The sequence below is a fragment of the Asparagus officinalis genome, chromosome 2 (assembly GCF_001876935.1).
Source record: "Asparagus officinalis chromosome 2, Aspof.V1, whole genome shotgun sequence".
In the NCBI taxonomy this organism is placed as follows: Eukaryota; Viridiplantae; Streptophyta; class Magnoliopsida; order Asparagales; family Asparagaceae; genus Asparagus; species Asparagus officinalis.
In genome coordinates, this window is record NC_033795.1 from 12,654,973 (window position 1) to 12,667,300 (window position 12,328).

At 35.9% G+C, this 12,328-nt stretch overlaps 1 protein-coding gene across 1 annotated transcript; it reads left to right on the forward strand.

Annotated features, from left to right (window-relative positions):
- LOC109829416 (gibberellin 20 oxidase 2-like) lies at window positions 2,833–5,335 on the forward strand. Its single transcript, XM_020396542.1, has 3 exons — window positions 2,833–3,356; window positions 3,728–4,049; window positions 4,958–5,335. The coding sequence occupies exons 1-3, from the start codon at window positions 2,833–2,835 to the stop codon at window positions 5,255–5,257; spliced, it is 1,146 nt and encodes a 381-aa protein (XP_020252131.1). The 3' UTR covers window positions 5,258–5,335.

Sequence of the window (12,328 nt, forward strand, 5' to 3'; positions counted from 1 at the left end):
CAGAATTTGTTGACGCATACCAAGCAGCCTAGATCTGATGATTCTTATATTTTCATGGTCCTCTGTTGAATTTTTATGCATCTAACCAAGAAATTAAATTTATCATGAACATTTTCTGTTGCGCGCCTATGCGGAAGCGTGCTCGCACACCGAACGAATCTGTGATCACGGGAGAAGAGAACCAACCACACACGAGCACAATTCAAACCAAATACGACAAATTAAACCAAACACAGAGATATACGTGGTTCGACAATTTGCCTACATCCACGGGGAGAGGATAAGGAGATTCCACTAAATCAAGGAGAGTACAAAGGATTACAATATCACAAAATAACTCATACTAACCATAAACCAAATCTCTCAACTTGCTCACAAGTTCTTCCTCTCAATATGCTCAGTACAATCTAAATTCTCTGTTTTGTGCACGTTCGCGATCGACCGCCATGCCATTCGCGGTTGACCGTGAAGCATCCAAATGTATTTTCTGCCCATTTTTCTTGTATTCCCTTCATTTTCTAGTTCCCACAAAAATCATAAAAAGGTATGGGTTCTCTTCTTTCTGTCTTTTTCTCCAAACTTCATGTGAGAAATATTTTCTCTCTTCATATAGAGCCATTCAACGTGCCAAGTAAAAAGTAAGGAAAGAGACAAAGCAAACCATATTCTCTGGCATTAATCTTGCAAACTTTACTAAGCAATATATGTACAAAAGCCATGAGAAGACAAAAATAATATCAACAACGATGATAAAAACATGAGAACAGAGCAGGAACAGGGGAGTACAGACAGAGGCTAATATGCGCATAAGTGCCACTGTACACAATTGGTATGTTTCGGAAATAATGGAAGTTGGGGGAAAAAAAACTAATGGGAATCTGTCTCAAATCTTGGCAGCATGCTGGTCTTTGCTCCAAATTGCTTCTCTGCTCTCTCTCACAATCTCATACTCACTTTTACCTGTTTGTTCCTTCGTCTCTTTCCGCAAACTAAGACTATTTAGTGTTCCAATATACCAAACACTTAACGCATTATGAAAGAAGATTTTGGATTAGTGAGTAAGAAAATTTTGAATTAGTACATCGTTCTAATAATTCATCTTCTTCACGAACACTAGCTGTCCAGTAGACACAAATCAGTAAGTACTTTTCCTAAAGCAAATATTTCTTTGAACTCACTTTGTCCTTGATTTCGTTAAAGATCTCTTTCATTGTACAAAACTGTGAAGCTAAGATGAAAGTTATATGTTTATAATTTTATGATCCAACATGTCTCCTCTGCATGTTGAGTGCCTTACTTCATGGACCGAAAATTGGACTACTATTTTACACGGTGATAAACCTTTTTTACATCCGTTTTTAAATACATACCTGTGAAAACAGCGAAGGAATTGAAAAAAAGAATTGATTTTTGTGGTTGGTTTGATTTTTGTCGTATTTGGTGGATTGCACTCATGATTTGGTTTGCTTTTCTTCTCTCATTGCTCACCGACTCATTTGGTTGTCAAGCACGCTTCCGCACGACGCGCAACAATTGGTATCAGAGCTCAGATTTAAGATCTAGGGTTTTGGTATTGGGTGGAGGAAGATTCATTGTGGAAGCTTGGTTCTTAGAGTTCTAGGCTTCAGTGGAGATAGCGTTGCAGAATTGCCGTTGGGATCTCGCTTTCATTGTGTGGTTAGGAGATCTATTTGAAATCCAATCTAGGGTTCAGTTGGGTAATTTCTCAATCCTATCAAAGTTTGAATTTTTCTCTACAATTTGAAGTTTGGAGAGATGACGCATTGGTGCTCTTTGTTTGGTGTCGGTTCGGTTTTGGGAAAACTTCGCCGAGCTGGAGAATTATGAAAACGGGGAAGGAATTGAGAAAAACGTGAAAAATAAGCAATACAGGTACTCCACCACACCCTGACGGTGTCTGCCACACCCTGGTATGGCAAGACATGCTCTACCACACCCTGGTGGTGTCTGCCACACCCTGGTGTGGCAGAATCTATCATATTTTTCAGGGGTGTGGTGTCTGCCACACCCGGGTGTGGTGTCTGCCACACCCGGGTGTGGCTTTAGAATCTCAATCTGTTTGGGATTGTATTTTGTTATAAATAGAACCACGTTTTTAGGGTCATGGGTGTGGTCTGCGCCACACCCTGGTGTGGCAAACTCGTTTTTAGAATCCTAGTCTATTTGGGATTGTATTTTGTTATAAATAGAACCACGTTTTTAGGGTTTCTTAAGGAGAGAATTAGCATTGTTTTGAGCACTTTGAGAGGGAGATATTGTGAGGGAGTTGAGAGCTTTGGTTAGGGTTATATTTGAATGATTTTGTGAGTTATTGAGAGGGAGATATTGTGAGGGAGTTGAGAGCTTTGGTTAGGGTTATATTTGAATGATTTTGTGAGTTATAACCTGTTATATTTCTCTTTCATATAGTAAAATCTTCTCATCCTCTCCCCGTGGACGTAGGAAATTGCCGAACCACATAAATCTCTGTTTTGGTTAATTTGATTTTTATCATCGCTCACCGACTCGTTTGGTTGTCGAGCACGCTTCCAGAAGGCGCGCCAACAATACCTAGACCATTTTGAATCAAAATCTCTTTGATACCAATGTTAACAAATCTTTTTATTGTGCCTAAACTTTAAAGTAGTGGTGGGAATTAAGGGTTATAGGTTTATACTCCATCAGAATCAATGTAAAACAGAAGACTTTTGCGATTAATATAACTAATTAATAATACTTGTTCTTCTTAATACACCGTCTATAGTGACACTTTTCGCTCTCTACAAGTACCTCCAAAACCCCCCCTAAGATGCATCAACACACCCCTCTTCAATGGACTCCGTCTCGCTCCTCTCCCCTTCCCTCGACTTCAACAAAGAAAAAGACCACAATGGTGGCCTCTTCTTCGACTCCTCTCTCCTCCAAAAACAAGCAAAAATACCCAAACAATTCATATGGCCACAAACCGAAAGACCTAACGCATTGCCAGAAGAACTCAAAACTCCCATAATCAACCTCGAAGAGTTCTTCAGAGGTGACGAAGTTTCAACTCAACATGTTGTCGAGCTCATCAGGGACGCGTGTTCGGCCCATGGATTCTTTCAGGTGATCAATCATGGAGTCGACATCTCAGTTCGTCAAGCCATATTTGAACTTGTTGATAGATTCTTCAAGCTTCCTCTTGACCGAAAGTTACGTGCACGAAGGAGGCCGGGGTGCACGTGGGGATACACGGGAGCTCACACTGACAGATTCTCTTCAAGGTTGCCATGGAAAGAGACGCTCTCTTTCGTATACAATGACGGTGGGGATGAAGAACTATTATCCATGCTAGGCAAAGATTTCGAGGAGATTGGGTATATATTTTCTACGAATTTGATATCAATATTTTTGCTATGAATACGTATTATTATTGTTAAAAGATATAATTTTATGAGTTAAATAACACATCACTTTCGTATTATGCGGGTGTAGTCACTTACACAATTTCAAATGGTATTATTTCTTAAGTTAGGTTGAGATGTCTAACAGAAGTTACATGACATTGACCAAACTAGGGGGCAAGTTTAGCATATATCACCTGGCGTAAATTATAATTTTTTTCTATTTTAGATTCACTTTAAATATGTCGGGTAGAATTTGACCTAGATTGTTTTGATGTCATCTTAAAGATGTGTTGCATTATAAAAAATCGATCGAGGATTATAATTTTACACTCTAATGCCAGGAAGGTCTACAAAACATATTGCAAATCTATGTTCGAGCTAGCACTTTCAATAATGGAGATCCTAGCAATGAGCCAAGGACTGACCAGAGAACGATATAGGGAATTTTTCGAAGATGGGAGTTGCATTGTGAGATGTAACTATTATCCGCCATGCCAAGAGCCAGAGCTCGCGTTGGGGACCGGGCCCCACTGTGACCCCACGGCGTTAACCATATTGCAGCAAGATCAGGTCAGAGGGCTTGAAGTGTTTGCCGAAGGAAAGTGGCAGTCAGTTAGTCCAGTGAGGGATGCACTGGTTATCAATATCGGTGACACGTTCATGGTATGTAAATTTTGAAAGTTCGGTTATAACTGGGGTTAGTTGCAAATACGTCGTATGCACTATATATGAAGTAGGTAGTCACTTATATACTCTAAACTATTTTATTAGCATTATGTCATCTGAATTTCAAATAACATGCATATCACGGAAGAATCACATGATAATAAATTACTTTTGAGCCTCAGACGGTTTTAAGGTTCAAAAAATTTAGATGATAATAAGACGTACAATTGACTAGAGTAGGTTTTTATTTTTCTTTATATTTCTCTATAAGATTTCATAAAATATGTACCAGCTGCCAAACATGACCTGAGAACAAACCACGCGTATACGTTGTGCTCATAATAAACGAATCTGTACGTACTCATAAATACCATTATTAAGAGTCGGAAATGCTATTTTACAAACTGACACAGCAAGTTTAAATTTTGCTAAGAACTGTTCATCTTCAATGTTTCTTTCGATGAGATGTAAGAATGTAAAACAAAATTTTACGGTGTTCTTTCTGAAATGTGCAAGGATCGTACACCTTTCTCATCCCACATGCACACTGTTTATCCTACTCGCCACGAGCACATGAAATTGATCATGCGATCGAATGACAACCAAGTTATAGGTCTACTAAGACGAAGCTAGGTACCAATTTAACAAAAACCCAATAATTACAACAAAAGAAAACAACAAAGATAAGCTTAAGAATTTATGATGACAGAAGCAAATAAAGCCAAAGCAGACAAAAAGACAAACGTTCTCCCTTCCCTATACAAAATAGAGAGGGATTGGATGCTATCTTAATCGGGCGCTGTGCTCATTTTGTCCCCATTACTAGATTTTGTACGTCATCCTCTCAGTATCCAAAGTTTTTATTCCCTTTTTTTTTCTTCCTTTTAACCCCTTTACTTTTGCAGGCTTTATGCAATGGCAGGTACAGGAGTTGCCTTCATAGAGCAGTGGTGAATCCTCACAGAGAGAGGAAATCCTTGGCATTTTTCTTGTGCCCAAAGGGTGATAGGATTGTGAAGCCACCATTGGATTTGAGTTTTGATTCGGATTCGGGTTTGATGGAGAGGAAATACCCGGATTTTAAGTGGGCAGACTTGTTGGAGTTTACTCAAAGGTGTTATAGAGCGGATACTAGAACCCTGCAGAGTTTCTCAGATTGGATTCAATCAAAGGAAAGAATGAGCCATAAGCTTGAGGGAAAATGATGGTCCTTTTCTTTTTCTTTTTTTTTGGAGTTGTATATATATAATTTCTCTTGTCTATACTTTCAGTTGTACTTATCATCTCTCAACTTATTTTGGTTAGTACTCACATTCTAGAGTTTGGCATTTGAAAGAAACTTGGTCTGAATATGTGTTTGATAACAGGAAATTAAATTAAAATTACAAAAAAAGAGATGTTAATTTCTTGAGATAGTAGTTTCTATAAATAATTTTTGGACGATAGGAATTTAAATTTTTTTTAGAAAGTTGATATTGATTCCAGCTTCTTTGTCTCATGTTTGGTTGCAGTGCAAAGTGGACTCTAGAGCTTGAACATCTACAAGCAAAATTTTATAGAGAAAATGAAAACTGATTTATACGTTCTTCTCATTTATTGCTCAACAACTTTCTCAATTTAGAGAAACTGAAAATATATACTTGTTGTACGTTCATCTATTTTTGCAGACACCAAACCATAATATTATGGGTGTTAATTATAGTTTTCTAAAAAACAAGAAACCGAAAAAATGTCAATAGATAAAATGAAAGGTGATTAGTTCAAAAATATTTATATAGCATGCATGGGGGGTTATTTGTTAGATTAGTCCTTTTCAAAGGGTTTGGAGTCTTGTGATCATTGAGGGCGTGGGAACACGTGGGGTTGAGGGTGTCCTTGTGATGGTGTCACGTGCGGGATATGTGCTTATACAGCGTGGAACTCTTTTCTATTTTGCTGTTTCTTTTGTATCGCTATATTTGGAGAATGATGTGGGCCTCCGATGCATTCCGCTATTTTTTTTTAATTTCATTTTATCTTTTTCTCTATTTATATTAAATGGGTATGAGAACTTGTTTGTCTTGTTAAAGCCCACGCTAGCTGACACCAACGATCCAAATCGTAAATCATATATAAGTCGATAGATTTAGATATATCTGTAATACATCGAAATGCATAGAAAATTAAAATGAAGAGTCGAGCTTCTTCTATTGTTAGATACACTTGATGTTCAACGAATTTAAATTGTTTGATTAAGAAAAAAGTAGTATTAATTTGTCAAACACAATATAAAGGATTAACGTGATTTTTCAAAGCAGAGAAAAAAAACAGGTCCTCTATTTGTTGCAATAATTCCCATTATTCTTTTAGCAGCTACCTTAAGAACTTGAACAACATATATATATATATATATATATATATATATATATATATATATATATATAATATATATATATATATATATATATATATATATATATATATATATATATATATATATTATGAGAGAAAATTTTATGCTTGTTAGTGAGGTGGCCCATTTTTTGTCCACTCATTCAATTATCTAACCCATGTGCACGCATGTGAATATGGTTCTCTCATTTCAATGATTGGATGAGAATGAGTCACTTTACTACCAAGCATAAACATTTATGTTTGGTACCGAGTTTATATATATATATATATAATATATATAATATATATATATATATATATTATATATATATATATATATATATATATATATATATATAATATATATATATATATATATATATATATATATATGAAATTACGATTCTAAGGAGTCACTTTAGATTGAATCTAAGGATACACCTTCAAAATTAGATTATATGCAATCAATTTACTTTATCCACTCCGTTCATTTTGATCTAAATAATTCAGATGACATGTAAACAAAAAATTAGGCATATTATGTTGTATTTACTAATGCATAAAGTGATAGTAAAATTAATGGTTTTATAACTACATAATCAAAGAGACAATAAAAAATATGCGCTAGAAATATTCAAATATCATGATTTTTATTTTGTAGATATTTTAAGACATTTAGATCATGATGAATGGAGCGGATCATCCATTGAAATAGCCCAATTCATACATGAAAACGTACATCCTTATATTCAATCTAAGGTGGCTTCATAGTTCCCATATGTGTGTGTGTGTTTCTATATATATATATGAGTATGCTTGGTACAAAGCCTAAGTTTTTGTACTTGGTAGTGAGGTGATATATTTTCCTCCACTCATTGAAACTAGGGCCCGTATTCAAATGGGTTGGGGAGTGGTTGGGAGTTGGAATGAGTGGATGAGAATATGACACCTCGCTATCAAGCATAAAATTTATGCTTGGTACCAAACATACCCATCTCTCTCTTTCTCTCTATCTCTCTCTCTCTCTCTCTCTCTCTCTCTCTCTCTCTTATATATATATATGAGAAATATGAGTATGTTTGGTACCAAGCACAAAGTTTATGCTTGGTAGTGAGATGGCACAATCCCCTCCACTCATTCTAATGGGGGACCACATTCACATGGGTTGAGGAGTACATGGGATATGCAACCATTTGAATGAGTAGAGGGGATTATGTCACCTTACTATCAAGCATAACTTTTTGTGCTTGGTACCAAGCATACACATTCTCTCTGGTTGAATTTCTACCTCTTGACTCTATATGCAATACTGAAGAGGTTGTAGCTGTTACAGCCTAGAGGGGGGTGATTAGAGTCTTGTGCTAATCTAATCTTATTTTATGCTAATTAAAACTTATTAATAAATTATTCTTACAAGATAGATATACAATATATTATGAGCAAGAATATGCAATATGAACAAAGGGAAATATTCTAGCAATGAGATATACTATGAGATATATGCGAGGATATACAATAACACAAGGGTAAACAATCTAAACTAGATAGTGGGCAATATAAGCAACAAGCAATATACAAAGACGGTATAAGATATGAACATAAAAATAAGTGCGCCAATGCAATCACAAACAAATGATATGTTCATGGAGTTCAGTCCCCACGACCTACGTCTCCGCTCCTCACCTCGAGGAGATCTCCACTATTACAACCGGGTTTTCTACGCTCACACGAACAATGTTTACACCACACAATATCGGTTTTCAACGCTCACCGATTAACGATCATAATCTCTTAATGTAACTACACTCCACACTCTCTAAGTGTTGGTCTCTAGTCCGTGTCCTTCCTCAAGTGCTTGGATACAACCTCTTCCTAGGTTCGTCAACCGACACCACTCCTCTTGGAAGCGACCCTGTCTCTCACCACACACTCCTCTCGGTGTACTAGTATAATATAAAGTGAATCTCACAATAAGCACAATATAACAAATGATTGTTCTCTAATATAGATGAGAACACAATGAAAACTCACACTCTAAGTCAAAAACTCACAATCCCAAATTATACTATGAATGTAAATACAATAAGCTCAATAGGTTGTGTGTGAACAAAGAGACAAATTAAATCAAACCAAACTCAATTTAAATCTAGCTTATGAAAATTATGAACAAAACAATAAATTGCTAGAAATAGAGTTTAGGAAAACTTCTCTATAATAACAAGAGAGAGAGAGAGAGAGAGAGAGAGAGAGAGAGAGAGAGAGAGAGAGAGAGAGAGAGAAGAGTTGGATGCTCAAACATCGATGTATGATCTTCTTTAAGCTCTTGTGAAATTATTTTCACAAAACAAACTCTTAATTGTTTATAAGCTTTTTAAACAAACACTAAACAAAACTTTAAACTCTTGTTAAACCTTCTTAAAACATTCTCTTGAGTTGTATATAGAACTGAGGATATGTAGGGGTATTTAGAGAGAGAGAGAGAGAGAGAGAGAGAGAGAGAGAGAGAGAGAGAGAGAGAAGAGTTGGATGCTCAAACATCGATGTATGATCTTCTTTAAGCTCTTGTGAAATTATTTTCACAAAACAAACTCTTAATTGTTTATAAGCTTTTTAAACAAACACTAAACAAAACTTTAAACTCTTGTTAAACCTTCTTAAAACATTCTCTTGAGTTGTATATAGAACTGAGGATATGTAGGGGTATTTATAGGAACCCCAAAGCCAAGAGAAAACAAGGCAAAAAGACCAAAAACTCAAAAACAGTGCAGTCTGGAAATATAGTCGTTACAGTGTTATGAGTCGACTCGGTACTGTTCATGAGTCGACTCATAAACTAGCCGTTACAGGTAAAAAAAACATCTGATGGGTCGACTCATATGTTCATGGGTTGACTCATGCACTGTTTATGGGTCGACTCATGCATTTATGGGTCGACTCGTCAGGTTTGAACATTATCGGTAGATCTGGAATTTTTGTGTAGCTGGCATTGTAAAATACATTAAAAATAGTAAATCAACTCTTAAAATTATGAAATTTTGAGAGAAGTTTCTAGAAATGTAGATAACATTTTATAGAAAGAATTTCTAAAATATCGCTTCTCATTTGTGAGAAATAAATGTTTGAACACATATATTCTAGATTCTAAAAACTGCTAAAACACCCGATCTTGTAAAATCAATTTGACATAGAAAATAAACTCCAAAAATAATAAAATTTTTGTAAATGATTATAAACATGTAATATAACATGATAAAAAAGAATTTTAAATTTCATTTCTCATTTGTGAAAACTCATCTGTTTTGCAAAAATATGCACGAACATGAACTTGTTAAGAACTTGATTTTGACAAAATGAGTTCAAACAAATTTTAAAACTTTCCAATAGATTTATAGACTTGATAAATGATATAAAATATTGTTATTAAGTCTATAATCCAAAAATACAATATATTTTACAAACACGATATAATATGAAACAAGTGAGTATGCATATGAACATGTATATTTGTTTCATATTTATATAGCTATACCAAAACAACTTATCCACATAAACAAACATGTATGTATATAAATATTCGTTTGGAAAAATGTTTTTTGCGGATAAAACGAAAAAATGGATAATCCAAGAAAAAGTGTGTGTGTATAATATTGAGCTTGAAGTATTAAACACACATAATATAAAACCTATACTATATTACCCAAGCTATGATCTTGATCTCCAATAAGCTCTACTCGGTACACTTACGGATGAAACTTGAACTTGAATCTTTAACTTAAATTGCATTGCTTCACTCCACTATTTCGCCAACCTCCATTTGATATGATCGTTATGACGCAATTCCATCCAACCTCCAACATGTTGTTTGTCTACAATAAACAGATAAACACAAACACTAGATAAATGACATTAGTGATAAATTGTTTGTTTAAACATCATCAAAACAAAGAGGCCAGCAGTAGCTTCACCCGACTCTCTCTATCGGATCTCCTTACTGAGCATCAGATCACGAACGTCATCGAATTTTAACTTGTTGCTTCCCGATGAGCTACTCACAGCTGTGACTATAGCATTCCAGCTTTCTGGTAAGGAAGACAAAAGGATCAACGCTCGTACTTCTTCATCAAATTCAATATCAACTGAACTCAATTGGGTCGTGACTGTATTGCGTTTATTGAGATGATGTGCTTCCTATGCACCTTCTGTCATTCGCAGATTGAATAATCGCCTCATCAAATAAACTTTTTTTGAGGCTGATGGCTTCTTATACATGTTTGAGAGTGCTGCCATAAGACCCACCGTGGTCTTTTCCTTTGCAATGTTAAAAGTTACATTGGGAGTTAACGTCAAACGAATAACCCCGATGACCTTTCTATCTAGAAATTTTCAATCTTCTTCCTTCATACCCTCCTGTTTCTTCCCTGAGAGAGGTTGATACCGATTTTTCTGATACATATAATTTTCTATCTGTATTTTTTAGAATCCGAAATCTGATCCATCAAACTTCTCTAATCCCACCTTTCCTTCATATGCGGTCATCACTCCCACTTGAATCTAACTTCCTCTGGATCATTTTAGACTTTGATACAAGTTGTTGGGGAATATCCAGGGCTTTGCTAAACTCCTTAAACAGTAAGAAATATGGTATAGAGAAAAGTACACCAAGATTTACGAGCTTCGACAAACTTGCCTACGTCCTCGGGAGCCACACAATTAATTTCTTATTAATCAAAGAAATTATAATGTAAGAGCAAAACTCAAATTTGAGATCTCTCAATAAATGCTAATTATCACTGTAGCCACTGTAATAATTCCCTCTTCTTAAATCCCCTTCTTAAGAAGATTCCCCTTCTTAAATTAAATCCCCCTCTTAAACACTTGTGAGCTGGAGAAAAGAAGAGCAAAGAAAAAGGGAAGAGAGAGCCACCGCCGCCAAGAGCTTGAAGAAGTCGCGAGAGGAGAGAGATGCAGTCATGGAGAGAGGAGCTATGGGTTCCCTTAAATAGGGAAACCCTGTTGGATAGAGAATTCCTAATCTATTTTGGTAATATGAGGTTATTAGGATTCCTAGTCTATTTTGGTAACATGAGGTTATTAGGATTCCTAATCTATTTTGGTAATAGGTTATTAGGATTCCTAATTTGATTTGGTTTTGGTTTAGAATTCCTAGTATATTTATGATTTTAGGATTTCTTGATTTGGTTTTGGTTTAGAATTCCTAGTATATTTATGATTTTAGGATTTCTATATATATGGAACAATTAGAAGAGAGAATGGAGGAGAAGAAAAATTAGGGATATTTGGAGCACAGAAAAGAGGTATTTTCTGAGCTATTTGTTTAGGGTTTTGTTTGGAGAGATTAAGAGCTTGTTGGTGAGATTAGTTTGTTCCTTCGAGTGATTTATAATCTCAGTTTGTACTCTTTCTCTATTAGTGAAAACCCCATCCCCTTCTTGCCCCGTGGACGTAGGCAACTTGCCGAACCACATAAATCTCTTGTGTTAATTGGTGATTGTGCTTGTTTATTTGGTTGTGATCTCTCTTGTTTGGATTATGTGATTCGACCGCTTCCGCGCCGCGCACAACAATTGGTATCAGAGCTTCGGGTTCAACTTGAGGCTTGTTTGAAGGATTCGCTGAAGGGTTCCTATTTGAAGAGTTAGATCGACAACATGGGTGAAGCAAGCACATCGGGATCGTCTCTTACGAAGACGATACATAGTTTGAGCATCAATAACATGAAGTTCGATATTCCGAAGTTTGATGGTAAGATCAATTTCGGTTTGTGGAGGTGCCAGGTGATGGATGCGTTGGACGCTCAGAATTTGGAGGAGACTCTTGAGTTACAAGAGAAACCTGCTGAGATGGAAGCTAAGGTTTGGAAGAAGATGAATAGTAGGGCGTGT